The sequence below is a fragment of the Phymastichus coffea genome, unplaced genomic scaffold (assembly GCF_024137745.1).
Source record: "Phymastichus coffea isolate CEN01 unplaced genomic scaffold, Cenicafe_Pcof_1.1 PCOF00031, whole genome shotgun sequence".
Lineage (NCBI taxonomy): Eukaryota > Metazoa > Arthropoda > Insecta > Hymenoptera > Eulophidae > Phymastichus > Phymastichus coffea.
Genome location: NW_026706842.1, coordinates 3,478,220 through 3,504,284, shown reverse-complemented (window position 1 = coordinate 3,504,284; position 26,065 = coordinate 3,478,220). Strand labels below are relative to the sequence as shown.

Genomic DNA, 26,065 nt, shown 5'->3' with positions numbered 1-26,065 from the left:
GCGTGGTGCAAAGTGTGCCGGCGGGTCCGCGATCGGAGCTTGTGCGAAACGAAGGGTGCTCGATTGCGCGTCCGTCGCTTGGCGCGGAACGGACCCGGGGAGAGCCGCAGCTGCGCTTTTTTCGTCGCGCGCCGATCCCGTCGCTGCGATTAGCGAGTCCGCATCTCGCGTTCAGCGGCAATCGTCACTGCCATTAGATTCGCGCGCGCGCGCCTCGCTCCAGGGAGTGTTTATAGCGTCCGTAATCGAAGGTACAACATGGATCGCAGCCCGTGCGTCCCGCAGTCGAATCGCTTGATCGCGCGGGCACGAGCGTCGGTATGCGAGCGCGAAAGAAGGGCAGCTGCCGTGGCGTCGGGACTATTTTTAGAGCTTCGCACTGCCGAGCGAGCTTTCACACGCGCCCACGCAACTCGGGCCTCTCCGCTCTCCGTCGCCGCTCAGTGGCCGTGTCTACGCCGCCGAGTCCGTCAGTGTCGCAGCCGTGGATCCCGAGCACGTGTCCCGTGGGTATGCACGCGTCGCCTTGAATCGCATCGCGTGCTCGTCGATCGGTGGGTCCGACAGCCGGCGTCGACGTCGGGGCGCCGCGGCCAATCAGCCGAGCGCGCCTTCCGCTCTCTCGGCTTTCTGCGTGCCCCACATATTAATTCGCGCGCGCGCGAGGCGCTCGTGAAAAAAAACGCTCGCCGACGTTCCGCGAAACGGCTCGTCTCGCTCAGCCTCGGTATCTTTGAATTTGAACGGAGGCTCGAAAGGTAAGCCGCCCGGCCGTGCGCGCGCGCGCATAGAACTTGCTCGAAAGAGCCTACTGACGCGCCGTTTCGAGCTCGCCATCGAAGTGCTTTTGAAAGCGATACCACAGCGCGAGCGCATCGCCGGATCGGGTTGCCTCATTGTTCCAAGCTTGCGTTTATTTCGCCAGCGAACCTCGTCATCGGATAGGCTGCGAGGGCACAAAGCTTCCGATCGATTTGCCGCGCGCGATCGCTCCTTTCGTTCTCCTTCTCCTCCGCCTCCTCGGCACGCTCGCGCCCGCGCCGATCGATGAAAGCCGAGAGCAAACTTTCGCTCTCAATTGTATCGGCTCGACAGTGCCGAGCTGGATTGTGTCGTTCGTTCGTCGCGCGTGCCTATATCGAGAGAGAGAGAGAGAGAGAGAGAGAGAGAGAGAGAGAGAGAGAGAGAGAGAGAATGCACAGAAAGCCGTGGCTTCGCGAGTGCACTTTCCGCGTCGAATTAGCTCGCGCCTGATAACCTTCTACGGCTCTTCTTCTTTCTTTTCTTTTCGTTTGTTTTGTGCGCGCCTACTCCCAGTCACAATATTTGCACGGCTGCATATATCCCAAAGTATCTTTCCGCGTGGCCATCGAAGCTTTCCGGGCGCGCTAAACGGCCGTACGCGCGGCGACGGCGTTTGAAAGTTCTAGATGGCCGGTCGCGGGCACGAGACTCGCGTGATTGACGAAAGCGACGGAACGACTGAGATGTACGTCGCTTAATTTTCCACTCGGATCGATCAGCTCGCGCTGTTCCGGGCGATTGCGCGCACGCAATACGACGGCGCCGCGCTGTGGGTCGCGCCACTTATTCCCCGACGAGTGTCTATTATAGTGTGCACGAGGCAACGAAACGATCGGGTTAGTTGGGAGCGACTCCCAGGGTCGCTCGTCGGGAGAATAAAAAGCAGAGAGAGAGAGAGAGAGAGAGAGAGAGAGAGCGCGGAGAAGCAACAATACCGGTGACCGGTCGGAGGATCGGGCATGGTGCGCTAGTCAACGACCGCGATATGCAAACACGATCGTGCAGCCCTCGACGTGCAAAGGTCAGCGGCGGAGCGCGTGCGCGCTCGAGAGAGAGAGAGAGAGCGAGAGAGAGAGAGAGAGAGAGAGAGCGAGAGTGGAAGAGGGAACGGCGGGGAGAGCCGGCTATAACTATGAGGCGCCACGTTGAGGGCGCTCATTATCGGTTCGTCAGTCAGTGGGGACGGCACAGTGACACAGTAAGCGCGAGCACGCCGCTCTGCCGACGACAACACTCGCGATACGAGAGCGGACACCCGCCGTGTTTACAAATCGCTTAGCTAGTTCAAGGACCAAAAGCTCGCGGGCTGTCTGACTCACGAAGCGCCTGTCTCATTGTCTGTTCTCCGGTCGTCGCTGGCTGGCGCGCCCACCGAAGGAGAGCGATAGGACTCTACTGTCCCTGAGCAGCGGCTTTTGCGGCATGTCCGGCAAGAAGAAGAGCATCGAGGCCGTGGCCACCTCGAAGAACGGCTTCGCCGTGGACGTGGGCAGCGACGCCCGCAATACCTGGCGCAACCTCATGGCCTTCTGGGTGCTCGGCCTCTGCAACAACTACGGCTACGTGGTGATGCTCAGCGCCGCCCACGACATACTCAACGAGGAGGCTGTCGATCCTAAGGTGACTATGCCGCTCCTCCTGTGACTATGCCGCTCCTCCTCCCGTTTTCCGTAGCGGCTGTTTGCCTCGAGCCGTCGTGGCGCGCTGTCTGCTCGCTCGCGATGGTGCAACGTTGTCCGTTATCGCGTCCGCGCTCGGATAAGAGTTTGTGCGCACGCCGACAGAAAACAGTCGACGAGTCGCGTTGCCCAACCGCGATGGTAGCGTACGTTTTTTCAGTTGCTCTCCAGGCGCTTTCCGGAGTGTTTTGCTTCTCCTCTCTATGCGCATTTTCTTCGCCTCGGTGCACCCGCATCAACTGTCGACTCTCACCAAATGACGAACTAGCATTTGCATAAAATGCCACTCGGGACGATCTGTTATCGGACTCCCAGCAAACATGTGTGTTTAATGACGTCTCGACTCGAAGAATTCGCGCGTAAATAACAGTCGGCGCGTCGGCCTGGAAAAATAGATATCTCGAACTCTGTTTGGTTTTTCTTTTCCTTTCCACGGCCGCCTCGTTCCTTTGTCGAGTGAAAACTCGGCTGGGAGGCGATGAACGCTACGCTCGGACCGAGCGGGGGAAGGAAGCGTGGATGAAGCGCGCAGGGCTTCCGCGTCGCGGAAGGGATACGCTGCATACCAATCGACGCCGGCAAGGACTACGGGCTTTTCACTGGCGAGCTATCCTTGCGCCGATCGTGCCATTCGCATTCGGCGCTCGGATTACGATCCGTTCAAGGGCGAGGTTTTCCCGTGCGCGTCTCGCGTAAAAACGTGCCGGCAACGCCGCGCGAACAATTATCTCGAAGCCGCCACGGGGAAATCCGGAATTACCGCGGTAATTTTCATTCCGCGGATGCCAGAGCGTCGACGACCGGCGCCCGCGCGCGCCTCGCCTCGCGATTTTCCGAGCGCCCGCCGATCGCCGGAGGAGGAGGCTCGGCGCGCCAAGGTCGGGCCGGGCCCGCGCGGCCAAATTGCAACGACGTCGCTCGACGCCGGCTCGCGAGCGTGGCGCGTGTCGTTGACCGCCGCGAGCGAGCGGCTAATCCGCACGCGACGCTGACTTTACGTGATCGCTGATTTTGATAAGAACAGGCGCGCGCGCGTGGCCGACGACGCGGGAAAACGGCATATATTGCTCTGGAATATTAATTGCGCGCGGCGCTCCGCCGTCGGGCTCACCTCGCATGCGCGCCTCATATTTTTTTTATGAGCCGAGCTCGAGGAATTCCGCGGCGAGCTAATGCTCAAGGTCCGCCGCGCGCTATTGTTTTTGTCCTAAAAGCTGCAGTATTGTTGCTTTCGCGCTGCGCGTCGCAAATGAAACCAGAACATGACAGTTCTGATTGTTATCCGCCAATTGCCTTTGCTTTGTGCGCTAATGAACAATGACAGGACTGCTTTTGAACGTGAGCATTTTTATTTCAATAATTTTTTTCTAACAAGTTTAGTTTTTTGAAATTTCGTTCGGCAATTTATATTTTACAAAATTTGCTGTTTTCTGCACTTTCATATCCTTGAATTTGTTACATCGAAAATTTTGCCAACTTGACCTCTATTTTTTTCGCAACATCAGGTGACAATCCTGCGTCGCCGATCGCTCGATAAAAAAGGAAACCAAAAGAATCATCGTGAAAATAATTTAGCGGCGACGTCGCTGCGCTGTGATTCCCGACGAGGCCCGGCCTCGAAACGTCGAATTAACGCGGCTCGGCCGCTCGCTTTGCAGTTGCACACGAATCGTGCCGAAGGCTGCGCGACCGCGAGTTCCGGAAGAGCGCCCGGCGGCCCCGCCGAACGCCGCGACCGAATTATCAATTCCGCACTGCGGTCCGGGCTCGGGAGCGCCTCTTTTATCTCCGCCTCGCCAAAGTCGAGCCGAATAGCCGCGGATGCGTATTTTTAGCTCGCGAATTTCTCATCATCGCGATATCGTTCGTGTTCGAGGATCCGGCCAACGACGTCTCGAGTGACTATCTTTGTAATGCGATTCACTCCCGAAAGAAAAGCATCTTTCCTACCGATTCAGCGACTTGTTTTTTCTTTTTTTTTTCCTTTCCTTTTCAAAGCCGACGTTCCGATTGCGCCGCTTTTTTTCGTTATCTCTTCTCATCGCGTCGTCGAACGTCTTTTGTTTGTCTCGAATTCCTCCGAGTGCTTATTAGTGATCGCTAGAAATCACCATCAAACCAATTGGTTTTCGAGCGAGCGATAAGATTCCTTTTTGTTATGGAAAAGCTGCCTCGATTACGGCCGCGCTCGGCGACTCGTTGGCGCAACGAAGCGATGAGAAGGCGTCGTGACAAAAAAAAAAAAAAAAAAAGGAAAAAAGTACAGGACTCCGATTGAAATGTTGCGTTCGCTTGTCCTTTTTATTTTTCAGAATTACACATGTCCAGCACCCAACGAGACGATGCGCACGTGCAACGAGGTGTCTACCGGTGCGATACTCCTGGCCGATATCGTGCCGAGCGTAATCATCAAACTTACCGCTCCCTTTCTGCCGTTTTTAGTACAGTAAGTATCTTTTCTCTCTACTCGACGTGCACGTGTTGAGCTTAAGTTTGCGGTGAAACCGGTCAGATAGTTCTTTGGCTATTTGGTACAAAGAGGAGGCCTCTTCTCCGTCTCTCTCTTCGTCTTTGTTTTTTTTATTCCATTCTCGAGTGAGCGCGAGTTACTCTATGCAGTCAAGTTAGATTGTAACACTCGATTACATTCTTTGATTAAACTCCGGTTGCAGATATCTTGACTTGTTAACGATACGCGGCGACTGTCGGCAAATTAAAAGCCACTCGAACATGACAATTGTATCGCGATCAATGTATGTGTAGTGGTTACAAGTTAATCGTTTGATAAGGATTGCGTAATAAGACATCCATGTACGCTCCTCGTTCATTTAAATAAATAGTCAAGCTGAAAATCAAGAGGGTCATGCCGTTAAAGTCAGGCAAACGAAGTTTGATTCATCTGCAGATGGTGAGAAAAATATTTTCGTCCGGCGTGTTGATTCGATAACGACCACTGCAGCTGTTCGGCGCGAAAAAGAGACGAACAACAAACATTTAATTGCACGTTTAATGAGACGAGGTAACCGCGTCGATATAAGAGCTCGAGATTACGATTAGATACGAAAAATAAAGAATATAATCTTGATGAGCTTCAAGATAGGATATTTAGGACGTTGATTTTTCATCTGTTGCCTCGATTACGAACTGCTACGCAAGTCAAGGCACATTAATGCACGAATGTCAGAGCAACAATGAGACAACCAGCGAAACGCGCTAAGCTCTTCTTCGTGACGCAACGGTGACCGAGTACAATCAGGCCTAATGTGTCGCTGATAAAAATAAGAGAGAGAGAAAAAAAAAACCAAATAGCTGTCGCAGATGGACGACCGTACACGTTTGCAGAGTGCATGTTAGTCGTTAAGGTCACTGTCTGGAGCATTGAAACACTCGCATCAGAGATAAAAACGTCGATAGAATCGCATCTAGCGTTCTCCATTGCCCCCCCCCCCCCCCCCATTACCGAATCAGGCATTTAATTGTATGTATGACAAAAACATGTACTTTTTTCTTCTTCAAGTACAGGGAACTGTGGTACAAATCATAATCATATGACGCGTCTCTGCAGAATCTGTCCACAAGTCCATGTAAGCGTAACTGTAAACTAGATCTGCCTGGCGCGCTTCTCGGAGTGGGATTCGTCGGGGCAGCGAGCCGCAAGCTCCCGCGGCTGAAGGGTGAATTGATCTTTCCGACGGCCGTTCAGCGAGCGAGCAGCGGCACCCGGCGAAAATTGCACGCACGCTGTTATCGGCAAGTCGGCTCGCTCGTGCTCGCGACCTTGGTGACTCGGGCTGCGGGCTCGGGTGCGCGACAATCTCACTTCAAGAACGGCCAGAGCCACTCAATTTATCTCTCATTATAAATCATTTTCATGCTATGTTATTTATATATATATATATAAATATATATACCTTTGTCATTGTGCTTCAGAGCAAAAGCTAATGGCCCGAATAGAAAGCGATGATGATTGATCTGTGATGATGATGATGATGATGATGATTATATTGTGTGATGCCCGTGATATCGTTGTCGCAGTCACCGGGTCGTTAATCAGCTGAATTAAGACCAAGTGATATGTGATGATAAAAAATAATTCTTACGGAGGCATACGCGCACCTGTGAGCTATTTAACTATTGCTGTATGTTTTATAGGATTGAGTAGCGACGAGGTGATCGCGGTTGCGCATCGCGTCGCGAGGTACAGCACCTTTCTATCCAACATTTTTTGTAATCTTATAATTTAATTAAGAGCTACTCTGTCACACGTGACTACATTTTTTTCGTTCTTTTCTCTCTCTCTCTCTCTCTCTCTCTCTCTCTCTCTCTCTCTCTCTTCTCTCTTACACACACACATAAACACACACACACACACACACACACACACACACACACACACACACACACACACACACACACACACACACACACACACACACACACACACACACATTAAGAGTGCTCATTGATTTTCCTTTTCATCTGCATTTTTTTCTGCATCATTAGACTCTGAGCGGCTCGGAACCAAACTTTTTTGTTACTAACTTTGCATACCTAGACCTCATCCTAATCCTCACCTTTGGGCAAGAAAGCGATCTACTTTTTAAATTCATTTCCGTTTCCTGATTTATTATCTCTCGATCTTTATTTCAACAGTAAGAGATCAACTGTGATCGTTTTCCTGCCCAAGGGGAGTTGCTAGAAACTTAGACAGGGACGCTCTTAGAGTCAATCAAACTAAACTTTCACATTAATTTGCTCTCTGCATCCTTGCAAAAGAAAAAAAAAAGAAACAGAAAAAAGGAAAAAAAAGAATAGTGTGTAAGGCGCTGCAATGCGTATACTTGTCACGTACAGATTGCAAGCGCGTCGAAGCTCGCAATATACAGTTCAGAATTAAAGCATCGCGGTGCTGTTGCCCTTGTTTGCAGCGCGCGGATGGGAACATGCGTGTTGCTCTCGGCGGCGGGCTTTCTACTGGTCTCGCTAAGCAATAAGGTCACCTGGATCGCCATCACCGGGGTCATTGTCACATCTCTCTCGTCCGGCCTGGGCGAAGTGACGATGCTCAGTTACAGTCACCGTTACACCAAGTGAGTGTCCTTCGTTCTTGTTTACACGAGATTGATACGCGGATCCATGCTCGCGGCGAAAGGTCGGTCCTCGGTGCTGACCGACAAGGTGGTTTTTCAGAAGCGTGATCTCCACATGGTCGTCAGGCACCGGCGGAGCAGGCATAATCGGCGCCCTGTCGTACGCCGGACTCGTGCAGTTTCTCCAACTGACGCCGTCCGAGTCGCTGCTGCTGATGCTCGTCGTGCCGATCGCCCAAGCGCTGACCTTCTGGCTAATGCTCACGCATCCGGAGCCCACCATGACTCTGGTCGTCAACGGCGTCGGCAGCCAGGAGCAGATCATCGCCGCGCCCAAGATGACCATGAGACAGAAGCTCGCCCTGGTGCCCAAGCTGCTCACGTACATGGTGCCTCTGGGACTGGTCTACTTTTTCGAGTACTTCATCAACCAGGGACTGGTTAGCATCCGCAGTCGGTCGCTTTCGAGACAAGCACACCTCACGCACAAACCTTTCGATTTCAGTACGAGCTCATTGAATTCCGCGGAATTTTCCTGAACCACTGTGATCAGTACCGTTGGCTGCAGGTGGACTACCAAATCGGAGTGTTCTTCTCGCGATCGTCCGTCAACTTCATCTCGATCGACAAGATATGGGTCATGTCGGTGCTGCAGGTGAGCAAGCACGCGTGCGTATCGCACTATAAACTCGCGCCACCTAACTAATAACTACGATTTCGCTTTCAGCTGGTCAACGTTTTTCTATTGACATTCGAGGCTCTTTATTACTATATACCGAGTATTTGGATTGTGTTTGCCATTGTTCTTTGGGAAGGCTTACTCGGCGGTGCCGCTTACGTCAACACCTTCTACAAAATGACCAAGAAGGTAAGCTTCGAAATCCCCGAGAGATCCATTGCCATTCAGTTGTCAATAATAAATTGCTGTTTACTCTCGACGCGTTCCTCGATCGTACTGGTAGACGTTTTTGTATAACTTTATTTCCGAGTTTCTTTGGCGAGAATCGACTCGCACAGAGCAGCAAATCCAGCGTCAGCAGATCGCGCGCGAACAATGATTCATTTGTGCGGATAAAAAGACAATGGACGTGACTTGACGTCCGCATTACGTTGCCCTAGATATTTTCCTTGAAAATAATTGTATTACGGAAAAACAAAACTTTCAGATTCCATGGGAGCAGCGGGAGGCAGCTTTGGGTATCGCCTCGATGGCCGACTCTGTGGGCATCTTGGTGGCCGGCTGGCTGTCGATGCCGGTGCACAACATGATCTGCAAGCTGCCGCTACCAACGCGGCTCAGCAGCTGAAGTAATCGAGCGACCGTGACGACGAAAATCCGCTGATTGCGAGCGTCTTTCTCGAGCGTTTCCTGTAAAAATCATTGTACAAAAGACCAACTCTTTCCACGACGTTTTTACTTTGATTCGTAGCTAGTTTTTGTAAGCAGCTTGCGCCCACCAGGCGCCTTTCCTAATTGCGTTTCTTTTTCATTGCGTGCGACGCTTCATTCCCAAAAGAGAACGCGTGCGAGTATTTCTGTGTAGCTGTGGTGTGATTGCGTGAGAGACAGAGATAGAGAGAAAAAGAAACTATTATCGCGTAGTCTTCTTCGCGGACCATTCTTGGACGAAGCTTTTCGGCATTTCTCAAAGTAGCATTATTTCCCTATTTGGTGCTATGTACTCAATGAAATTCGTATGTGTGAGAGTGTTTATTAGCGACGGCAGTATTGTGCTCGTAGATAGTGTTTTTTTTATGGGAGATTCCGTCGAACAAACGAGGTGTGTCGTCGGTGTTCGTTTTTGTTCGCTTATACAAGGCACGCGAGAGGACGAGAACCATTTGATCCTCAATAAGTTCCGAGAACACTATCAGTATAGAATTGATGGTATTATCAAGCTTGGCCGTCGTGCGAAAGTTTTGGTAGCGGCCAGGCGAGAACCGATTATGGACTTAGCGATTAGATAATAGCTGCCGAAATATAGCTATAATAATTTATTAAGTGAATTATGTGACGTCAGAGCAAGCTAGACGCGTAATACGATGTTTAGATGTATGTAACCGATTTAGTTGATTTACGTTTTTCTTTCATTTTTAGTTGCTGTGAGTGAATTAAATAAAAATCGCAAATATTTGTTACTCATATTGTTTTTAATTTGATTCTTCAACCTAATGATTCCTTAATAACGACAGGGATGGGATAGAAATGAACAACAACAGGGCTGTTTTTGAATAAGTCTTGTATATTTTACAAAGTAAATAGAATATAAACAATCTTTAAAATCGTTTGAAAACGCAAGAGTCTCATTGTTCGAACAATCACTTTTTTATCATTTCTTTGTGTTTTTTTGTGTTTTTTTTTTGTAATCTTCCATATAATATGTATATATTATAAAGTGTACGATATATCAACAGGACAACGTTGTTTGGCTTTATTCATTATTATTATTACGATAATTTGTTTTGTCTTTGTTTGTTTTTTATTTCTTTTTTTTGAAAAAACGTCGTCTCAATATTTTTGTCGCACGCTCATTACATATCTATATACTTTGGCTAACGAGATCAATAACTGCGTATTAATTTGTACACTCACGCGCTCAGGCAGGCATTCGTAGGTCTTTGTAAGTACAATTATAGGGTAATCGATAAATTGCGTTTGCTGCGATTGGCCGTGGTTCGAATTGGAGAGCGGCCGCTGACGTTGGCCGCTGGCAGTGCAGTGTTACTCGAGTGATCGCTCGCTCGCGAGGAGATCGTTCGTTCGCATTTATTTACACCGCGATGACGAAATCGCGGAGGTTCCTAGCGGCGGGCGGGAGCGGGTCGCAGTCGGGCGGCTCGCTCAGTTCAAACGTGTCGGTGAAGCCCCGGGGTGGATCCAGCTTGGGGACGAACATGTTGTGGCCTGGTCCGTCACGCTCCGCGACATGGGCCGACTGGTGCTTGGCAAGGCCAGCTGTTGCTGCTGGCCCGAGCTGCTGCTGCTGCTGCTGCCGGAGGCCGCTGCCGCCGTTTGTCCGGGCCTCCTCGGCGGCACCACGCGCCAGCTGTAGCATCCTGGCGCCAGCGGCAACGCGCAGCGTTAGTTCGGCCGTCTGGCTCTCTCGACTATAGCGATAGTGGACTTACTTGGGTCGTCCCCTTCCAGGAAACGATTTTCTCTCAAAAATCGGTGAGGGTTCTGTAGACGTGCTAGATTCTGGTCCATGGTACAGGAAGTCTGCGAACAGTAAGCGGACGCTGATGAGGAACGCCGCCACGCCTCCCGGTCGCTCGGCCGGGCACTAGCTATAGCGAGGGATCTTTGACACTCAGCATCGACAAGTGCTTGCGGAGTCGGGCAGACAGGCAGAGAGAAAGAGAGTCGCGAGAGCGCAGGAGCGTGCAGAAATGAAAGTCAACGGAAGCCACTGGTCGATCGATCCCGAATCACTTTCGACGCGACGAGAGATACGGACGAAAAAAAGCGAGCAATGAGCCTCTGATTCTTCACGATCACGAGTGATCCGAGATCGTGACCGATCTGCTTCCTCCTGTTAATCGGAGACAATTGGCGTCTCTTGAGCGTGACGCGACGCGATGCAGTTAAGAAAATATAGGCAAACAATCAGGGAACTAAGTGACTAGAGGAGAGGCCAGGGAGAGAGAGAGAGAGAGAGAGAGAGAGATAAAGTGAGAGATAAATGCGTACTGTGAACGCGCGCATCGGCGGCGGCGGAGGCCGAGTGATGGGAATCGACGAGGTGATTGGAGGACTCGGTTCGGCTGCTGGTCCCGACTTCCGTGTCGCTGTCCGAGCCCAGGGTGTCGTACTCCTCCGACTCGGACTTGCCCTGACTCGTCTTGTGCGCTGCTTTATGCAACGGCGCAGAGGACGAGCGGCCCCCGCGCACCTTAGCGTATCGGTTGCAATCCGACTGCAAACATCAACACCGAACTCTTTCATTTTTTTTTTTTTTCTTTCATCTTTTTCGCTCATTTCTCGCTCGCAGCTGCACACTCAGTTATTTATCATTCGTCAGCTCTAGAGGCGACTCGCAGCTTCTGCGCCTCGTGTAGTTTTCAAGTGGTAGGCGCCGTCCAGGCTAACTAACCAAATTGCGAATGATCAAAACTCTCTCGATCTTTCTCCCTTGTAAGATGTTTATTGCGATCAATCGCGGGAGAGCGCGTACTACAACGTAGCGGCTAACAGTGCTAAATCGCTCGCTCGCTCGCTGTTTGTTGATCATTCGGAATTTCGACGCCCACCGTCGCTAATAATTACTACTTATGGTCAATCGGATTTTTCAAAAGAAAAAATAAGCTCAATCGAAGCTTTTCTGAAAAATCCAATTGAGCTTAGAAAGAAATTTAGAATCTTCATTGAGAATAATCAACTCTACTCAAAAAAATGTATCTCAATCTCGTGCTAAGATGTAGTGTGCTTTAAAAGTATGAACAAATCATTCAGCAATGTAGTATGTACAATTGATTTTGCCGGTTTTACAAAACACAAACTGAGCTGTACTGCGAATCGAAGCAGATGGAGTGGACCAGCAGTCGCAGCGACCGAGACAGACAGACAGACAAAGATAAAAAGGCGAAGAGAGAGAGAGAGAGAGAGAGAGAGAGAGAGAGAGAGAGAGAGAGAGAGAGAGAGAGAGAGAGAGAGAGAGAGACGGAAAGAATGAAAAAAAATACGAAAAAAGAAACAGCGTTGTACATTTTTTCGGTTCGAGATATGATGTCACGCACGCCAGCATCTTTTTTAACGGATCAAATTAATATAGTTACATCAGAACTGCCTTTTTTATCGTTTCAACGTTGTTATCTTTATTACTACTGCGGGACCTGAGTGATTGTCGAGGCAGATTTGACGCAAATGTATATGAATGAACACGTGGGCGCAGGTTCGAGACTTTGAAGTTTCCTCACGAGTACCCTGGAAACGCGCATGTATGTCCTCGGTATGCAAACGGAACAGAGAAAGAGAGCAGCCGGCTACAATATTTTTTGCTATACTTTTTTTTCTCTCTCTATTACCAAGCCTTTTGTGCGTGACGCGTGTGTGTCGGTGTCAGGGGATCATGCTCGTCGTGCGGGTTTGCGAGAGCGGATCAAAAAGTTTCGAGGTCAGTGCCCGAATGATTGCTACCATTTAGACATCTGTCCGCAAATTTACAGAGATTCGTATTTTCGTTGCAACAACCATTGCGTTGTTTTTTTTTCTACGAACTGGAAACAGCGGCTCTTTTGTCAAGACTATCGAAGACTTCTACTTAGTCTTGTGTGACGAAAGAACGAACACTTAACAGAAGTGGAGGGGTTGGAGTCCATTAATTGAAGCTAATTAAACAATTGCCCATAAAGCGTTTGAGTAAATATTCAAAGTTAGCATTTGATTTTTTTTTTCAACAAAAAGAGCTTTCAGTCGTAACGAAACAAAAAAGTATAGACTTGCAGCTCTATCTGAAACTATTCGATCCACATGGCTACGAAAAATAACTGCAAAGCAAAAGTAAAAAGCACGGGACAACCGAGGAGTGGGTAAAGAAGCATGCAATCGGCAAGCATGGAATTCTCGTAACCGGCCGATCTTGCTCTCTTTCTCGTGGTCTAACGGCGGCTTTTTACAAACGGAACGAACGAAAGATGAGAAGGACGAGCAAAACGAAGTATAAACGGAGAATTACCTCTCTCAATTGGAGCGTGTCGGCGGCGCTGAGCCTGGGGTCGTGGTAAACGAAGGTCTGCAGCGGTGCGGCCGAGTCGCATCGGCTGTCGTTGCTCGGGACGCTCTCCTTCAGTTGGAAGGTCGCGTACGGGTAGATGTCCTCGGAGTATTCTGTAACGGAGCGCAAAGCACAGCGGGCAGCGGCACCGCCAAGCGTACATCGTTATACGAGGCGCCCGCAGATCGAGTATCGATGAGTTGGGACTGATGAATACGAGCCGTGGCCGCGCGGCTTTTCTACCGAGCGCCTTGTGCTCTCGTTTGGCCACGGAAGGCAAGATACGCGCGAGGACGAAACGAGAACGAGAGGAAGGGGAGCGAGGAGGAGGAGGAGGAAGACCGACAAAGGAACGGGGGAGGCCAGAACGGTGGATGAAGCGGTGAGCGGCGAGTTTACCTGGTATCCTTTCCAACGTACCCATCTCGTGAATAGGCGAGCGCAGCGGCTTCCTCACGGTGGCGTAGTACTGCTCCCGCTGCTCCATATTTTGCTTATTATCTAGGGCTGCGGCGGTCTGCGCGTCGTGGAGGTTCCCTAAGTCACCCAGCAAAGGCCCTACGTTAATGAACGGTCAGTCCAGCTGGCTCGAGCACTGGCCTACTCGCTTTAGCCGGCGGTTCGCGTGCAGGTGTCGACCGAACGACGCGGAGCGCGCCGCGCGCGTGCTCGACTACAGTGCGCTACCCAAATATAGACTTACGGGGCTCGGCCCGTGGACAATACGTACAGTCGCGCTTACTTTTTCGGAAGCAGTAGAAGACCGCCCCGGCGGCCACGATCACTGCGCACGAGCTCAGCGCCAGCGGCACGATCAGCTTCATGTCCGCGTAGACGGGCGTGTGCTGGGGTATGAAGCGGTCGACGTCCAGGGCCGGGACCGTCGAGCTGCTGTGCGGCTGCTGAGTGCTGATCTTGTACTCGGCCACCGACGAGCCGGCGTTGTTGTGCGCGCGGATCCGCACCTCGTAGCTCGTGCCCGGCTGCAGCTCGCTCAGCGTGTACGACTTCTGGACCTGGGCAACGCGGCGAGCGTCAGAGATTCGTCGCCACGGGCCGTCGGCCGGCGGCGCAGAGGCCTCGCTCACCTCGATGTTGTTGGAGACCAAGGTCCACAGGTCCTCGCCGCTTCTCTTGTACTCGAGCTCGAAGTAGGTGATGGGACAGCCGCCGTCGTTCCACGCGTGCAGGTGCAGGGTGATCCAGCTGACGTTGACGGTGATGAACTTGTCGCCGTTGGCGGGCGAGTCGTCGGGCTTGGAGCCCTCGGTGGTCGCCTTGACGATCTCGCTCGGCGAGCCCATGCCGATCCGGTTGTAGGCCGTCAAGTAGACCTGGTAGTCGGTGCCGCACCACAGCTGCGACAGCTGGTGGCTGCTGCTCTTGTGCGACAGCTTGATCTCCTCCCACTCGCCGTACTCGCGCTTGAAGTGCAGGATGTAGCCGCGGATCGGCGCGCCCCCGTCGTCGCCGTTCTTCCACTGCACGTTGATCGAGTTGCTGGTGGCGCTCGTCGCGTGGAGCAGCGGCGCGGCCGGCGGCACTGCAAGTCAACCGTCGCTCAGCATCGGCCGTCTTCCGCGCGAACTGGGCGGTCAGGCGAGGAACGCCCAGCAAGGAACGATCAACGAAAAGAACCTTGCACGGTCAGCCGGTGCGTGATCTGGTCGGAGCCGTATCTGTTCTCGACGAAGCACGTGTAGTTGCCGCTGTCCTCGCGGTGCAGGTCCCGGATCGAGAGCGAGCCGTCGCTCTCGAGGGTGACCCTGGAGGAGCTGCCGAACTTGATCACCTGGCCCCACTGCTTCCACGTGACCGTCGGCTCGGGCTTGCCTACTCGCTTGCACGGCAGCAGCACGTCCTGCTTCCACGGCACCACCAGCGTCTCGCCGAACGAGTATATCGCTGCTCGCACTGTCGACGAGGACAAGCCGCGTCGGGTGAGGCGAGGGAGGACTCGGGCCTTCGGCCGGCGCTCGGTTACCTTCGCTGGACGGCGAGACGATGATGGACGGGGTCCGAGGGCCGTCGCCCATCGACGTGACCGCGGCGATGTTGAACTCGTACTGGTTCTTCTTGTGCAGGTTCTCGGCCACGTAGCTGGTCTCGTGGGGCTGCAGCGCCCGCCTGTACCACTTTCCGTCGGGGCCCACCGAGCGCACGTGCACGTTGTACGAGGTGATGATGCCGTTGCTGCGCAGCGGCGGCAGCCACGACACGATGATCGAGGTGGCGGAGCTGGCCACCGCCTTGATGCCCGCCGGCATCTCGGGCTTGTCCTCCTCGGTGACGCAGTAGAGGGGCGCCGAGGCCACGCCGTCGCCCGCCCGCGTGAAGGCCGCCACCTGCACCGAGTAGTTGGTGTGCTTCTCCAGACTGCCCAGCGTGAGGGTGAGCGCCGTGGTGGTCTTGGCCTCCACCTTGGTCGTGTCGGTCAGCGCGTCCATGTTCTCGTACATGACCTTGTAGCCCTTGAGGACGCCGTTGAGACTCGAGTTCGGCGGCGGGTCCCAGGAGACTTGCAGGCTCTGCGAGGTGAGCGCCGTGCAGCGGATGTCCTGCGGCGGACTCGACGGCACTGCTCGCCAGATCGGATTGCAGTTGCGGCACGGGGGCCCCCGCCGCGCGCTCGCGCTCGATCGCACTCACCGTCCTCGAGGGTGGTGGCCAGGATCTCGGGGGTCATCGGGCCGGCGCCGAGGGCGTTGTACGCCTGCACGACGATGCTGTACCGCGCGTACTTCTTCAAGTTGAGCAGCTGGCAGGAGCGGCCCGGTATCGCCGTCCTCGCCAGGCCCAGCGCGATGCTCGCCGTGGAGATGCGCCCCTCCACCGTGCGATACACGTACTCCGCTCCGTGCCTGCAAGCGCCGATCGATTACGTGCGTGCGCGCTGCGTCGCGACCCGAGCGCGCCGTTACCGCTGCTCCTTGTATCCAACGTGGTAGCCGAGTATCTCGCCGTTCCACAGATCGTCGTCCGGCGGATCCCACGTCACCTTCAGCTCGGTCGAGCTCACCGGCTCGACCTTCAGGTTCTTCGGCGGGCCTCCCGGCGTCTCTCCGTCAGTCATCGCGTCCAAGATCTGCAAAGCCCCAAGTTTCCGTTGAACGCCAGTCGAGTCGAAGGGCGTCGTCCCTGTGTATACGTACGTCGCTGGGCTGGCTGCGGCCGAGCTCGTTCTCGGCGAAGATGCGAAACTGATATGTGACCGCGGGCCGCAGTCCGTTGATGTCTGCGTGCGAGTGCGAGCCGGGCACCGTCGTGTGGAACGTGTGGTCGTGCCAAACCTCTGCAAACGGCGGGCCGACATTTGTGAAACGAGCCGAAGGGGAGACGAGCCGAGTTCTCACCTGATTCCGTTTTGTACTCGATGATGTACTGGATGATCGGGCTGTTGCCGTCTTGACTCGATATCCAGCCGAGTTTGATGTAGCGGCTGCCCTTCTCCGTGACTCTCAGGTTCCTCGGGAAATCGGGCGGCTCTGTGAACGGCCAATGAGAGCGTCTGACTGATATCGACTAGTACTACTTCGGGACAAGATCTCGATGACCGGAGCTTTACCTTGGATGTACAGGTGTATCGTCATCTCGTCGTGTCCGTAAGCGTTATTGGCGATGCAGATGTACCTGCCGCTGTCGTCGCGGGTGGTGCCGACCAGGCTCAGCACCGAGGCGACGCCGTCGGTCGTGTTGACCTCTTTGACCATGTAGCGGTAGTCGGTGACCGCGGGCTCGAGGGCCGAGCCGGATTTTCGCCAAATTATCTTCAGCGGCTGGTCGCCTTTGGCCTCGCAGCGCAACGAGGTGTTCGAGCCCAGCCTCGCCGTGCGGTTCTCGTGCTTCGCCGTAAAGTGCGCCGGAGCTAAGCCCAGTTTATTATTAGAACTTTACGCGCTCCTCGCCCCTCGGCATCAATGAAAATTCGCCAGAGGATACGCGCTTCTCAGGTTAAAGTGAGGATTATCTCTCAAGGTTTCCCGGTTTCTCGGCGGCGACCCAAGCCCACTTGGTTTCGCGCGCGTGGATTCGTCAAAGTCCTTACGCAACATTGCATCTCGTTTTCAATTCGCGAGGATCTCGCCTAAAGAATAACTGACACATCAATCAACAGAGTTTTACCGTTGACGGTGAGATAGACGACTTTGCTTAAGCCAGCCCCGATCCCATTGACAGCCTCGCACAAGTAGAAGCCCTCGTGATCCTCCTGAACTCGAGCGAACACAAGCGAACCGTTGGAGTGTATCCTGGGACTGTCGTGGCTGTGATCGTGACCCGTAATGTCCTTGTAGTCGCCGGGCTTGTTTCCACTGGCCTTGCGCCACGTGACCGACGGCGGCGGAAAACCATCCGCGTGGCAGTGGAGTGTCAGTCTGGAGAGCTCCGGTGCGTGCACGTCTTGTGGTTCGGTGAGCCACCGTGGCGGAACTGCACGTTTCGTCGTCGTAGTCGTTGTTTGTTTGTTTGTTTTTTTGGTTGTTCGGCAATGTTCGCGAATGGGCATAAAAATTGATTTGACATTAGTGATCTCGTTCGAGTCTGCAGCTGGGACAGTGGAAGCTCTAGGGCTTTACTAATTGTCGCGCGGGATGCTGTTCAATTTAGAGCGTCGAGGTAATTTCCATTTTGGGCGCGTCAAAAGGTTCATTGGTATAGAGAACGTGCAACCCGATGGGGGTTTTCAATTTCGATCGTGCTAGATGCTTCCACTGTCGGCGATCGATGTAGGAATAAAAATAAAAGGCGCTTTTTTTAGGGGGGAAACGGTCCTCCATTTGCGCATAGCGTGAAACAGATAAATCAGTGCTGTGCAGACATTTCTTTGATTCGGGTGCACTGTGATTGTGCTGATAAGTATCATATTCGTGTTATTTTTTCGTCAAATTTTCGTACAACGCAGTGAGCAAAACAGGTGAGTGTGGAATAATTGTGCCAGTGATTTCGTGTGTGGTGCATCAAAAAGAATGTTGTGCTCTGTCATCAATTATTACCGGCAATTAAAACACGGGCACGCGCTCTCCAGTCGAATCAATGTTGGAAAAAATCAAACAAAAACAAATATAAATCGCAATTTTGTCGGAACGCAGATGTCATTCATTTGAAGCTCAAAGCTCAAATCCAATAAAAGGTTAGTCGACTGCGCATAAAGCTGGGACAATACGGAGAGGGAGGGAGTGGAAGGAGGTGGGTGGGGGAGTGAACCGTAATCCTCGAATAAAAGTAAAAAGAAAAAAGAAAAAAGAAATGGATGAAAGCTGCGAGCGTTTTAGTTGCAGGCGGCGCCAGACACATAAACAGAGCACGCAGCGAGCTATGTATGCGTTGCCGGTAATGATCGTGAAAGCGAGCGAGAAAGAGATATATAGTGAGGTGCATGGTGAGGGTGCAGAGTGCTTTGTGAATAGCAGATAGATTGAGTAAGAGAGAGAGAGAGAGAGAGCTGTGCCGTCGGTCGCCGGACTGGTTTGCTCCGCCAGTGGTCGGTGTGCCTGTGCGCTCTGGACGATCACAAATCACCGATGCGGCCAATGGATCCGCGCGCGCGCGCGTAACAAAGGTGCGTCAAGTGCAGTCGAAGGCTCTGCTTGCAAAGTAAGCGAGCGGCAAGCAGCAATGCGAGCCGAGAGAGGCGCTGAGGCTCGCTCGATCAGGCTGGTCTCGTACCGCGAACGACGAGCTCGGCGGTGCGCGACACCTCGGCGACCGAGTTCTTGGCGTGGCAGGTGTAGTTGCCCGTGTGATTGGCGGTCACCCGCTCGATGACGATGGTGCTGGAGTGCGCGTCGATGCTCGTCACCCTGAGGCCCGCGAGCTGCTGGCTGCCGTAGCGGCCCGCGCTGGGGATCGGCTCGTTGTCCTTGGACCAGCCAATGGAGAAGGGCGCGTCCCCCTTCTCGATGACGCATGTCACCTGGGCGCGCACGCCCTCCGACAGGTCCTTGTTTATCGGGAACGGCGCGATCTGCGGCGGCACTGCGCTCAACCAACCACACAAACCACTCGTTTAGCCACACACGACACTGTTATCGTTGCGAGAGGAAAGCCCAGGCACCGTCGACGATCTGCGCTGCTGCCGGCACTGTGGAGAAAGCTTCGCTGGTGTCAGTGGTGTAGTATATTGTGATGTGAGTGTGTACTGCGGGAAAAGATGTTGTGTATTATTGCCGTCCGAGGCGAGGCCTCGGGCCATCGGGGGCCGTGGCGCGCTTTTTGCTTGTCGGCACAACACGTGACGCGGAGAAACGAGGCATGGAGCGGGCCAAAAACAAAGCCACGCGTTTTGATTTGTTTTCCATTGCCTCGCTCTCGCGGACTCCTATTCTTCTTCGCGACCCACCGTCGTGTTTTCGGCTTTTGTGCTCTCTCGCGCACGCCACGCGCACGGTCTTTTTAATACCAGGGCGTGCTCGCGTGTAACCACCCGCGCGAGAGAGAAAGGGCAAGCGAGCTCGCGATAGTCACGAGGGTTAGCGTTTGTTAATTATAGTGGATTCTGCGGCTTTCCGAACACTTTCTACAGCCGCAATTTTTTTCTTTCCGCACTCTTTATTCCTTCCAACGATGAGAATATTTGGGGGCTCCACCATGTTCGCGGTTCATGGTTTATTTTCCTCGTTTAATCGGCCCGCAAAAGAGAACACTAAAGACTATGCTTTTATCGTATGTTTCCTGCGGTACAGGGCAACTGCTTTTGCATGCGCGGATTCATCGCTTTCTCCTGCCAATTTTATCAAAGCTCCGTTTCCCATACTCGAATTCGACGGAGATGGTCGGATAGAGTCGTACCATGAACAAGAAGGCTGGCAGTGCGAGAAGCGACAGCAGCGTCATTTTTCGCGAGGCAGGTGTAGTTCCCATTATGCGCGGGCGTGGCACTCGAGATCTTGAGCGCTAGCGCGAACTCGTCGCTGCTGGACGTCGCAACGCCAAGATCCGAATGGGATTTCAGCGGACGACCGTCCTTCAACCAAGCAATGTGAACCGGCGGATCACCTTCGCTCACCACGCACGTCACGTGTACCCGAGCGCCCGCCTGGATGTTTTGCGGGAAGGCAAACGGCTCTATTTTGGGGGGCACTGAAAAATTGCAAGGCTTATTTTCCACGCTGACCCTTTTGTGCGTCCGCGCGCCGCGAATCAGTGAAAGTGCTGCGGATTCGGTCAGGCGTTACTAACTAACGACGGATCCGTACAAAAGGGTCAATCGACACTACTATTCTAGCAATATGACAAGAGTTCAGTCGACATCAGCTCCTGAAAATAATAACTTTATTTATATCGTCGCCTGCTCCCTGGCAATTATTTTTGTATTGCTGCAAAACATTCATGAATATAGATGCAACTTTCAGAAGCCAATCCATCCTCACAGCTGCGACCCACTTTCTTCGTGCTGCTCAAGCAAAGTGGGCGCCAGTTCGAGAATGCATCGGTTGGCCAAGCCGCAAGGCGATCGTCGAACGGTTTGTCAATGGAAATAAGCCGAGTCAGCTCACCTTTAACGACGATTTGAACAGTTTGCGAGTCGAATCTGCCCTGCTGGTTCCTGGCGGTACACGTGTAGGCTCCCTTGTCGGTGTTGCTGTCCACCTGATGTAGTATGAGAGTGCCATTGCTGGATACCTCTTGCCGTCGACTGGTCGGTAGAACTTGACCGTCTGGCAGCGAGAAAAGTCGGCGAATTCGATTACGGACAGCTACGAGCCGGCATACTTTTCCACCTCCGGCCGAACTTTTTTCTTTCGCGCTTAACATCGTAAAGCGCTTTCGCGAGAAAGGGCCAAAGTTAGGGCTGGGATAGGGTGGGCGAGCGCGCCTCGACTCTCGAGCAATCGATGCGTCGGCTAATTTCTCCCTTGCGATACGTTGCTCATTCGATTGAGCCCCGGCTTGTGCTCTGGCTTTGACGCGTTTCGTATGTCGCCGAGTTTCATTTTCAAAGTTTGCCGCGAACGAAAGCAACTGAGCACACGACCGCAGCGTCCGACGAAACGTAAAAATATTGTTATACTATTTGGTGAACGCTTAAACACAGTTATACTACTAATCCTATCGTCGACTAACTTTTTTGAATCCTCTCATTTTTATTTTGTTTCATGTTTTTTTCCCCCCACGGAAAGTCACGGCTAACGTACAATAGAACGTTAACTCGACTGCGGACGATCAATAGCGATTCACTGATCAATCGGATTTCTAGGAAAATGAGAAAATATAAGCCGGCGGCTGTTGACAGACTAACCCTTCTCCCAGGTGATGGACGAGATGGGAAAGCCAGCGACAGGGCACTTGATGACGGTCGTCTCGCCGGCGACAGCCGCGTAGTTGCCCATAGATCTGACGTGCGGCGGGCCGTAGATATTGAGCCTGGCACCGTGATGCACCTTCGCCACCCTGTTGACGGCCGAGCACCTGTACTCGCCTCCGTCCTCGACCCTCACTGCCGTGATGTTCACGTGGGATATGACGTCGCCGTGCACGGTCACGTACTGGCCGATCATGAATCTGCGAATATGCGAGTGTAGGCGACCCGCCGTAAGCAAGGCGAAAGTGTGCAGCTACCTGTCGTTCTGTGGCAGCGGGAAGCCGTCGAGGGTCCAGGTGAAGTGGGGCGTCGGATTACCCGTGGCGATGCACTTGAGGGACACCGACGGCCCCGGCTGTATAGTCTGCTCGATGAACTTGTAAACTAGTTGGGGCGCCGCATCTGAATACGTAAGAGGGCGCTCTCGTGTAGCGTGTTAGCAGTTAGCCGGGCCGCGCGCCGTCAATTATCTCGCCTCGTCGGCCCCCTCCCGCTCGGTCGTCGCCGGATCGCGCGCCTCGCTCGCTGCCGGGCCGAGGGCCCGCAGCTGCCTGGATGGCCGCCGGTGGTCCAGAGGAGCTCTCCAGCGGAGGGACGCGCGGCCGGTATTATGCAGAAACGGCGGTGGCCGAGCCATGGCGCGACATTTGCATGACAAGAGCCGCTGCCAGCGCATCCGTATGTACACAGGAGGCCGGCTCGCTCGCGGAACGATCGATCTGTGGTTTGACGCCCTCGCCTGGCCCGAGCCACCCCCCCCCCCCCCATCCCCCCCGTCAGCCGTCCGGAGCACTGAATTAACCCCAAATTGTACCGCCGACAATAAACCGCAGCGCTAAGTTTGCCTGGCTCTAAATCAGGCCGCTCGCCCACTGGCCGCTGCACTGCGCCATCGCACTCTTTGCCGATCGATTGGCCGACGACCGGCCTTCGATCCGTTGTCCGGTTCTCTTTCTCCGCCGCGACCATTAAAAATAGGCGAGCGCACGGGGGCATCCGGCGATCGCGCTGTCACTCCGACGCGGACCGACGCGCTCCCGCGGATAATCCGATGGAATATCGCGCGAGAGCGAGGCATGCTCGCGAGCAATAATAACTCCGGCCGATCGAGAGGTCATTACGTTGCTGGCGATCCGTCACGGCTCGTTATAGTTTGCGTGCGTCCGAACGTGAAAATTGGAGCGATGCCCGGTCTACTGACGCGTCGGTCCGCGTCACTCGTCGTCACGGCCCCGCTTAATCATTCGATTATCCGAGCGCGCGGGCTCGCGCCAGCGTTCAGCCCAAATTGACTTTCGACTATACGGGCAGCGCGGCGCTCGGTCGACCCAGCGCTAGTAAATCAATCTGACAGTTACTAACCTCCAAGCCTCAGTTCGGCAGTCGCCTGGACCATCTCGTAGTCGTTCTTGGCGAAGCACTGGTACATACCCTTGTCGTCGCGGGTGATGGAGGACACGTGGAGCACGCTGCCGGACGGCCCGATCATCTTGGTCCGCCCGGAGCTGCCCTCGCGTATCGGCAGCGCGTCCTTCGCCCAAGATATCGTCGGCGTCGGCTGGCCCTCCACCGCGCACTGGAACTCGGCGTCTTTGCCCAGGTCCACGGTTTTCTGCGAAAGGCGCGCCGATGAGAACGACGACGAGTCGACGTAGCCGGCGCGACGCTCCCCGCGCGGGAGGCCGGAAAACGTGCGCGGCGCGGCGGACGATGCACGGAAACGTACGTGCGCGCGCCTCGGAGTCGGCCCGCGGCTGGAATTTCAATAATGGCTTTGAGGTATCTTGGCCGCGGAGCATCGATTGGCCGGCTCGTGTACCGCGAGCGGGGCTTCGATGCCGCGGTCAGAAATCGAATTCGCGCGCGAGCCAGGCGCTGGGATATTAAGGGGGCACGCGCGTGCATCAGTCTGATTGGGCTTCCTCTATCAGCGCCCACTCGAACCCGATTAATTCGCCGGCCGCCACGGCCTCTAAACTCTCATTTCCGTCGACGATGCAATCTCGCTATCCGCCCGCCTTTTTCCCCTCGCTTTTTTCCTCTCGCCGTCGCGGCCCCGCCGTCCCTGTCTCTTTCTGATTCTGATTCTAATGGCACCACCAACCACCTTTTGTAGCCACGGGCCTGTTTGTGGAGTAGTGGAAAAAGCCGCGTGATCGTAATGACGTGGAACGAAATACAGAGAGAGAAAGGAAAGAGAGAGGAGGGGGGTGTCCGGTGGATCGCGAGGCTGCTGTCCCTTTAAGGATCGGAAGAAAAGAAAAGCGAAAGACGAAGAAAGGCGAACGAACGCACCTGGCTTTCACGCCCGCCAGGTCGGCGCTCCAGAAGAGCTCCACGAGGCGAACTCACCTGCACGGGGGCCAGTCTGATGCTGAGGCTGCTGATGATGGAGACCTCGAGCTCGACCCTCTCGGAGCCGGCGCTGTTGTTGGCGTGGCACACGTAGCGCCCGGCGTCGTCGAGCCGCGCCTGCTGCACCACCAGCACGCCGGCGCGCGCGTGCACCCGCTCCGAGCTGACGATCATCTCGGGCCCCGAGCTCGGCGACTCCCGGAACCACAGGTACGTCGGCGGCGGGATCCCCTGCGAGATGCACGACAGCACTATCGTCTCGCCCGTCTTCACCGGCGCCGGGATCATGCGCTCGTTGAACCGGGGCGGCACGTGGTTGCGGTGCTCTGCAACAGTCGCCCATCTCTCACTTGCCTGCTCCACGCTCCCCTCCCCCACTTTCCGAAAAGTGCAGCTCGGCGTTCGCTCCCCCCTTGCGAGCCCTTCCGCTCGGCCGAACTTTCGATCAGCCCAATCGCGTTACGCAAGAAATTTCCGCTCCGTTTCGATCGAACAATCCGCCGCATCCCTTCGCCGCAAATTGATTAAGTTGCCGCGCCCCCGCTGACTCCGCCGGCTGCATCGCCGGGACCGCGAATCCGCTCTCCGCTTTTTCCAAAGACGAGGCAGCCATAATAATAACCGCGCGTGTTTATTCATCAGCCGCAGTCGTCGCTCGCTTTGACATGAAAACGCGCCGAGGCCGCGCCGCTTTGAAAAAACAGCTCGCGGCCTTTCAGCCTGCGAATTTCGCTCTCGTTAGTCGCGGCATATTGCATTCGTTTTCGGGCTCTCGCGGCCGCGCTGAAAACAGTCGCGCCCCGTGTAATTAAGCCAAGTCTGGCAGCGGCGACGACACCAGCGACGCGCGCGAACGAATTATTTGGCGGCGGCGAACTCCGCGGAATCCGAAGAGAGAATCCCGGGCGCCGCCGATGTCACGAGCGTGCAACGCGTCGCTGCGTCGCCTCCCGGCGCGAGACTCGGTCGGTTTGGCCGCCGGGAGAAGCTGCCCTTCGCTCGTGGCATCGAAGGGAAAATTTTTCACCGGACGATAAACTCGATTCGCTTTGTCTCGCCCGCGGGCCGAGGACGTTAACGATCGTCTCGGCCCTCGCCTTCGTAGCTCATCTCGAAGGCGCCGGGGGAACGGAGGCCCGGGAACGAAGCGCAGGGTTCATCAGTCCGCCGTTGTTTTCACAGCGTTATCATTTGCGTGGCTGGCGATGGGAGCCGTCGCAGCCTCGTCGTGTCTTCGGCCGCCTGCTTTTTTCTGCCCCGGCGCCCCGAGGCCACTTCTTTTCTGCGCTCGCCCCGGCTTTATTACTTTTAAGCCCGCGCTGCTCCCCTCGCGCTCGCGCCTCGCCGGCTGACGGCTTGTTGATGGATATTTCACGGCGCGCGACCCCTTTCTCGCTTCTTCGATTCACGCGGCTAAATGATAATAGATGTCCAATAAAAATTAATGACCGCGCGATTAAGTGGCGCTAGCCGCTTCTTTCCCACTTCTCCTGCGGAGTTTCCTTGATGGGTCGCGTCCGTGCGCCGCCCGGCGAGACCATTGTTCGGCCCGAGAGTATTGTCCGTGGCGACGCTACTTCGATCCCTTCGTTTCTCTTCTTCCCCCCTCGGCCAACGTATTGTTCTTTTCGAATACTAATGGCCGAGGCGCTCGGCCAATTTGATATTTCGCCGTAATTGAGGATCTATCGCCGTGGCGGTCAAGCTGCCTCCTTTCAATCGACGCGCATTTACATTGCCGCGCGCCTTGAATTATTCATCTTTCGAACGATCCGCGCGGAGAGTCCTCGAAAATTCAGTTATATTTTGCGATCGCCAGTGCAAGCCGGAATGTCCGATTGAACTTGGCCACGGTTGCAGGCAAACTGTGCCGCGTTCTATGTCTGCCTTCTCTCTCTCTCTCTCTCTCACTCTGTTCCACTCTAGAACCTCTACTATTTCATTTATATATCAATAACTTGCAAGACGTCAGATACATGTTTTATGCCGATGACCTGCAGATTTATCTGTATAATACTGCAGACGACTTGCGAGAGAACATTGCGAGCTGTCCATAATGGCACGGATTGTGGTCGAGTGGACGATGGGCTCTGGTCTGTGTCTCAATACCAACAAAACAAAGGC

The 26,065-nt window shown here is 54.2% G+C and overlaps 2 protein-coding genes across 12 annotated transcripts in view; one reads left to right on the top strand and one right to left on the bottom strand.

Annotated features, from left to right (window-relative positions):
* The first annotated feature begins 1,921 nt into the window (after positions 1-1,921).
* LOC131663172 (battenin) lies at positions 1,922-9,695 on the top strand. Its single transcript, XM_058933364.1, has 8 exons — positions 1,922-2,002; positions 2,182-2,424; positions 4,796-4,929; positions 7,412-7,573; positions 7,674-8,013; positions 8,079-8,228; positions 8,301-8,441; positions 8,740-9,695. Exons 1-8 carry the CDS (start codon positions 1,937-1,939, stop codon positions 8,878-8,880), a joined length of 1,377 nt encoding a protein of 458 aa, XP_058789347.1. The 5' UTR covers positions 1,922-1,936; the 3' UTR covers positions 8,881-9,695.
* Positions 9,696-9,831: 136 nt separating this feature from the next.
* Positions 9,832-26,065, bottom strand: part of LOC131663128 (cell adhesion molecule Dscam2-like) — a 62,476-nt gene continuing 46,242 nt past the window's right edge. The window contains exons 6-27 of one of the 11 annotated variants that reach the window (XM_058933246.1): positions 23,939-24,267; positions 22,949-23,198; positions 21,844-21,988; positions 21,524-21,786; positions 20,781-20,942; positions 20,074-20,364; positions 18,952-19,260; positions 17,410-17,715; positions 16,853-17,152; positions 16,641-16,772; positions 16,440-16,579; positions 16,209-16,372; positions 15,937-16,148; positions 15,272-15,865; positions 14,926-15,201; positions 14,376-14,830; positions 14,018-14,303; positions 13,687-13,845; positions 13,249-13,400; positions 11,265-11,490; positions 10,703-10,793; positions 9,832-10,630 (exon numbers count right to left, since the gene is read on the bottom strand). In XM_058933246.1, coding sequence (XP_058789229.1) covers positions 10,345-10,630; positions 10,703-10,793; positions 11,265-11,490; positions 13,249-13,400; positions 13,687-13,845; positions 14,018-14,303; positions 14,376-14,830; positions 14,926-15,201; positions 15,272-15,865; positions 15,937-16,148; positions 16,209-16,372; positions 16,440-16,579; positions 16,641-16,772; positions 16,853-17,152; positions 17,410-17,715; positions 18,952-19,260; positions 20,074-20,364; positions 20,781-20,942; positions 21,524-21,786; positions 21,844-21,988; positions 22,949-23,198; positions 23,939-24,267 — 5,528 coding nt within the window. In that variant the 3' untranslated portion in view covers positions 9,832-10,344. The remainder of the gene's footprint in view (positions 10,631-10,702; positions 10,794-11,264; positions 11,491-13,248; positions 13,401-13,686; positions 13,846-14,017; positions 14,304-14,375; positions 14,831-14,925; positions 15,202-15,271; positions 15,866-15,936; positions 16,149-16,208; positions 16,373-16,439; positions 16,580-16,640; positions 16,773-16,852; positions 17,153-17,409; positions 17,716-18,951; positions 19,261-20,073; positions 20,365-20,780; positions 20,943-21,523; positions 21,787-21,843; positions 21,989-22,948; positions 23,199-23,938; positions 24,268-26,065) is intronic. The other 10 variants (XM_058933248.1, XM_058933249.1, XM_058933251.1 and 7 more) reach the window with 10 other exon arrangements.

Excerpts from the sequence above, each read along its gene's own strand:
- LOC131663172 (XM_058933364.1), top strand. The coding sequence starts at position 1,937 with ATGAGGCGCCACGTTGAGGGCGCTCATTATCGGTTCGTCAGTCAGTGG. Across the intron at positions 4,930-7,411 it reads TTTCTGCCGTTTTTAGTACA|CGCGCGGATGGGAACATGCG; the intron begins GTAAGTATCTTT and ends CCTTGTTTGCAG. Across the intron at positions 8,229-8,300 it reads GGGTCATGTCGGTGCTGCAG|CTGGTCAACGTTTTTCTATT; the intron begins GTGAGCAAGCAC and ends TTTCGCTTTCAG.